A 6,140-nucleotide genomic window follows, 5' to 3' on the forward strand; every position below is an offset into this window, starting at 1 on the left:
TGTTACACGTGTTACGAGGTTTTAGGAGGGAATCAAACTAGCAGATGTATCATTAACAAATCAGATAAGACCTCTCCACGGTAATTAAAACAAAGTCTAAATAAATCTTCTCAATCTACGAAAAGGCTCTTGTTTTATGTCTTTCGATTTTCACACTATAATGAATTATCGAAGAATTCGTATACTCTGGCTTCATGATGTGGAATGGTTAAGAAAAATGTTTCTTTATTATCATTTGAGAAACAATGGTTCGATCCTCAGAGTCTACGTTTCTACCTCTCTACAGAAATACTATTAAATATATTGGATATGTTTAATTCCTTTCGGTCTATTTGCTCTTTACCGTTATCTTGAAAACAAATTGCAAATACCTTATTTAATACGGAAAATGTTTGTGTTTATCTCATCGTTTAACAAACTGTACAAATTTCGTTGCTATTTTCACTCACGGACGGAACAAAAATGGAATTTCCTATACATTTTTTCCATTTATATCTAATACATTGCGCTTTATTTGTCTACAAAACGGTTGTATACACAACATTGTATATTTGAAATATTTTCAACAAAAGCAATTTAACTCATTATAACTCATTATGTAAGTTAAAATCTTACAAAAATGTTCCAGTTGACGACCCGCAACGTTTACTTTATCAATTTGATTACTTTGTGTTTCGTCACTGATAGACCGACGTTTAATTTTATCAGTAGAATTTAAACAATTTTTTTTCGTTTGAAAACATAATATATATTTTTAATTTTATCTACAACACCACACATTTTGAACTCTGTTTAAAATGTGTGACGTAATTTGGAATTCTGATGCGAAATTTGATGCGATCACCTAAAGTTTCGTATTGGGATATTGATAGAATACACCTGATGGATCCTCTCAAGTAGTTGTAACATTGCAATGCAACTAATTGTTCGTCTTCACTTATATTTAATAATTCTCGGATGTTAGAAAAATTTAAATTGTAATTTACATTCGTGAAACAATCAAAGAACAAACAAAACGAAATAGGGTGTACGAGAATTAAATTAACGTCGGCATTAATTATGTTCCTCACATCAATAACGTCAATAATGTGTGCAACGACTCTTCTGATATCGTATAAATTATCAACCGAAAATGGTTTGTGAATTTCGATAATTACATTAAACTTCAATTTATTCGATAAATTGCAGCGGATTTGGAAGTCACTTACGTATGTATCTGTGATCTGGTAAAAACGTAAATATAATTGTTTAAATTCATACAAGTTCAATAGATTTTCAACATAAATAAGATCTGTGCAATGAGAATATATTTTAGCATAAGAACAAACTTGTTCCCACGTTCCTTTCAGTTTGATTTGTTTGTGAGCGCGAATCATAAATTGAAAATCAAACGAATCACGATAACGTACAAATATTCTGTAATTTTGATACCCAATGAGAATGGAGTATATTTCACATATATTGAGAAATCTGATAGAAATTCGCTAAATGTGCGGTAAAAAAAAACTATATTGAATTGTATTATCGCATTTAGAAAAGGAATCGAGAGTAAAAATGTCCAGTCCAATGATAAAATTGTGCCCATTTTTTTCCGGAAATAAAGCCTTTAAATGGTGTGATGAGATACGGTGTATAAGACTGTTTACTCTTACTAATTTCAGTAGCAAATTTTCTCCCAAAAAATATTTTCCTCTTTGTGAAACCAATTGGTTTGGTGCAACCAATACAATTGCACTAAACTGAACATTTTTAGGTGGGACAAAAATTGTTTTATAAGTAAGTCATTAGAATATAAGAATCATTATGAAAATACTATAAATATATTTTAGAAATAACCTTTGTTTATATTGGATTAATTTCATTTTAGATTTATTCTTTATCAAAAAAATACTAAAAAGAAATACTAATTTTTTAAATATAATACATTATTAAGTCTTAATGGAAAATCTGAAAATAAACGTATATTTAGCAGAATGAAAATAATTCTCATTTGTAAACATGAAGAATCGTCTAATCTATTTCTTTCTTTTTATAAACAGAGAGAAAAAAGAAAAACAGAGTAAATATCAAAAATCGTTAGTCTCTGGAAAATAAATTACTTTTCATATTATGAAGCCAACATATATGCAAAATTTACAAAATTTTCTATTTAAACTTACCAAAACTTTATATAATATTTTGAAACAATTTGACAAAGCGTTTTCGTGAAACTTAAATAAAAAAAAAAAAAACTACAGTAGCGAACCGAAAATCGGAATCAATTCGGGACTGGGGTTGTTCAGATTAGTGATTTGTTCCGATTACCGATTATGTACGAAAAAATATATTAACCTGTCCGATGTTCAAATTTTTCTCCGTTGCGTGTCGCTTCGTGTTGAATTTTCGTCGATTTTAAGCGTAACGAAAATTTTTATATATAATAATCGAGGCTTTCGTATCGTTAAAAATTATTTCTGCATTTTGTAGAAACAAAATAAATATATTGAAGGATATAAAAACATGAAAATTATACTTTAGAAGTAAATTTAGTATCAAAAACGTTCGATTCAGCACGACACAGTCCGACTGAAAATCGTGCCGATTACCGGCGATTCCGATTACCGGGGTTCCGATTTACGAGTCTCTACTGTACTTATAATATTTTAATCGTTGGTGCTGAGATCGCATTGTAAAATGTTGATGTTGATACATTAGAAAAAGCATTCTTCATTTTTACTCCTTTGAAAAGTAAAAGACAAAAAAAAGCACTAAATAATATTATTTTCATTTCGCTTCAGTATGGCTTCATCCCAAACTTTAATGTGGGTAGTCAAATGACAAGACTTGACGTCAGCTAAAATCTCTAAGATCGACTGATTATAAAAATGTTTCTAACTTCGGATGTGCACCCGAGTTGCTTGGACCACACGCTGACGTCATTTCCTCCTTGAAACAAGATTGGTTAATAGACATTTCTATAGAGAGAACTTGAGAAACGTAATTTTATACCACTATATAAAACTTGCAAAAATGCATACATCGGATTAAAAGGTATTTTAAGCGGAACGATATCACGTTAAACTAAAACAAGAGTCCATCATTTAAAATTTATTTTTATGACTTTTATCATGAATTACAATTTATAAATGATTATTTATAACAGCTAAGTACTTTTATACAGTTGTCTAAGTACCAATAATAATACGTTATACTTTACTTGTGTAATAGGCGAAAACAAGAGATTTTAATACAGTTTAGAATCGTACTTGTCTAGATTATAAGTCAATTTTTATGTAAATTTGTAATAAACATTTCTTAAAATAGTACAATATATAAGTACTTTATCTTTTTTCTACATACATTTTTATAACTGATTTTGGGCTCAAAACGACACGAGAAGAAGTAACGATTTTGTCTTGAGGATCCAAAGAGTAAACTTTAAAATTCCGAAGAATGTTTGCCATAGCTGTTTTAATTGTAACCATCGCAGCTTTACCTCCTGTAAATAAGTCATTTTACTAAAATAATTGTGTTTTTAATTTATTGTCAAAACACTTACCGAGACAATTTCGTGGACCAGCGGAAAATGGCAGAAAAGCATAAGGATGGAGTTTTTTAAAGTTTTCAGGCAGAAAACGATCTGGATCGAACACTTCTGGATTTTCATAGACAGAAGGATTGTGGTGAATGGCATGGATGCCAATTACGAATGTAGATTTTGGTGGCAGAACATAATCATCTGTTTTAATATAATAATAAAGTAATTACTAATATAAGGAGTTGTTAATAGAAGCAACACATTCTAATACGATACAACTAACCTATTTTCAATTCGTATGGATTTTTTCTTCCAATGATAGGAACAGGAGGATAGATTCTCATCGACTCCTAAATCGATTAGTGTAGAAATGTATCAAATTAATTTTTGTATATATTTAAAAAAATTGAAAAGTTACCTTTATAACGCATTCTAAATACTTCATTTTTAGCAAATCATCAACTGTAATATTTCTGTTCGTGTCATTTTGAAAAATGCTCTGTAATTCCATATACACTTTGTCTTGTATTTCCTGGAATCTTCCCAGGAAGTATAGAGACCAAAACACTGCGTTGGAGGTTGTATGGAAAGCCTGATATTAAAATAAGTTGAAGTGAAAAGTTAAAATTTCTTCCCGAATAGGACATTACATATTATTTTTGGACAGACCTCATCTCTTATCACACGGCTGTTTCGAGCATGAATATGGCGAAACAACAGTGCATAAAAAAAGACCCTTTTAAATTTCGAAATGCATAAACAGGTATAGACAAAAAACAACAATTTTTATCTTAGAAATCAAAATTATTTAAATATATTTCATGAATCCATATTTTGTGTTGTCGTGCTATGTGGTAATATTCTGATCCAAAAAATCTGAGACGTTCGTAAGAAAAGCAATAACAATTAAAAAATAAAAATACTACTCGGGAAACGTCAATTCGGCCTGCGTCAAAATAAGATTAATTGATTGAAACACTCATACCAGACATTTCTTTCTCACGAAAATTCACTAAGGTTGTTTCTTCGTACTTACGGGTGTATCATAATCCAGGCAAATGACTTTACAGCCTCCTCGATCATCCAGTCGATTCACTTAATATGTACTCTATCAGTTAGTTTTTATATATTTGTTTACTATAGTATCAAATTATTATTATCAATCTGAATGATTTAGGAATTGGTTTTTTATAACGCAAAATTTGTTGGAAAAGCTGACAAACCTGCAGGTTAAAATTTTTAGAAAGCTAAACATTATAATTTCCAAACAAATAATTTAACAAGTGAAATGTAGAAAGTGATCAACGCTATAATTGAATATAAGAATTTACTTCGAATGATGAAAAATCAGTAGTACCTATAAATTTTTAATTTTACGAAATTTTCCTAAATATACTGAAATAGCCAAAGTATAATTTATAAAATAATTTGTAAAAATGATATTATTGAAACACATACGTGCAGGCTTATAAGACTATTTTCGTTTGCAACTTATATGGATTATACATACCGCAAAAATAAGAGCTCCAATATCTCTGATAACATCTTCTTCCGACGTTAAACCTTGGTTGATATGAACATCTAACACTACATCTATTAAAGCATCGGTTTTCAGCTTTGGCTCTTTTGCATCGTGTTCACTATCACCTAAGTGTCGTTGCTGTCTTTTCACGAAATTTTCTTTTGTTGTCTTGAACACCTACGCATGAGATTAAAACATAAATCTGTTCCATCCAAAACATACGCGTTTATCTTTTATATAATTGGGTTTACCTTTACGTGGAACTGGTGAATTATTTGAATGTTTCTTTTCAAATCTTTTCCCATTTTAGTCATGGCGCAAATTGGGGGAAACCAATACAATGGATTTATTACCCATTGTGAAAAATATTTCGTTACACTAAAATTTAATTTAAATTTTATTATATAAAGAATTTAATTTCAGCGAATTTCAATGAAATATATTTTATATTTCGAATTGAATATTCAATCTTTTTCCAAATATACAATTTGTGATTCTTTTAAAATATCAATCAATTTTTATTATTTGATATAACGATTGTTATTACAAAAAAGTTAAAGAACATTATTATTTTAAGTTAGCTACATAAACAAAGAAATTGTATAATTTATACAGAGTTAGCATGGAAAAACTATTACCGAATAAAATTTGGTAACAAAACTCAGATGGCAGTGTAGCAACTCGAATATCCAAAAGAATGTTGCAAGACTCGAGAAGGTGTTTTCTCATATCTACCACTGTTGTTCCACAAAAAGAACATTTTGAGTCATCTAAGACATTAATTGATTTAACATTTAGGTTGATGGAAAACCTATTTAGTCTAAATTCTGCAGCAAATGACTTTACTTTATAACTCAAATCGGACAAGCAATAAGGCACTGGACTTCACATTCCATTAAGGAAAATTTCACTGTTTCAGCCTCTTTCGGTCAAATATTGAACATCTTTTAATGAATATAAGTCTCTTACTCGTTGATTACAGTCCAGAAAAAGCAGACTTTAACTTAAATACATATAGCTATATGACAATCCTATATTATTTAATAATCCTTTAGCGATACCAGGCTATGGCTTCAAAAGGGAATTACTGTTTATCTTTGA

At 29.5% G+C, this 6,140-nt stretch overlaps 1 protein-coding gene across 1 annotated transcript; it reads right to left on the reverse strand.

Annotated features, from left to right (window-relative positions):
• Positions 1-3,239: 3,239 nt before the first annotated feature.
• On the reverse strand, positions 3,240-5,353 carry LOC136978312 (cytochrome P450 4C1-like). Its single transcript, XM_067274018.1, has 6 exons — positions 5,291-5,353; positions 5,028-5,216; positions 3,936-4,109; positions 3,801-3,867; positions 3,539-3,718; positions 3,240-3,478 (listed from the first exon to the last, which is right to left on the reverse strand). Exons 1-6 carry the CDS (start codon positions 5,351-5,353, stop codon positions 3,321-3,323), a joined length of 831 nt encoding a protein of 276 aa, XP_067130119.1. The 3' UTR covers positions 3,240-3,320.
• Between the last annotated feature and the right edge of the window lie 787 nt (positions 5,354-6,140).

Source organism: Centruroides vittatus, unplaced genomic scaffold (genome assembly GCF_030686945.1).
Source record: "Centruroides vittatus isolate TY-2023 unplaced genomic scaffold, ASM3068694v2 contig_503, whole genome shotgun sequence".
NCBI classification, from domain to species: domain Eukaryota; kingdom Metazoa; phylum Arthropoda; class Arachnida; order Scorpiones; family Buthidae; genus Centruroides; species Centruroides vittatus.

Excerpts from the sequence above, each read along its gene's own strand:
- LOC136978312 (XM_067274018.1), bottom strand. The coding sequence starts at position 5,353 with ATGACTAAAATGGGAAAAGATTTGAAAAGAAACATTCAAATAATTCAC. Across the intron at positions 4,110-5,027 it reads TTGGAGCTCTTATTTTTGCG|GCTTTCCATACAACCTCCAA; the intron begins GTATGTATAATC and ends TTTTAATATCAG. Across the intron at positions 3,479-3,538 it reads TGGTCCACGAAATTGTCTCG|GAGGTAAAGCTGCGATGGTT; the intron begins GTAAGTGTTTTG and ends ACTTATTTACAG.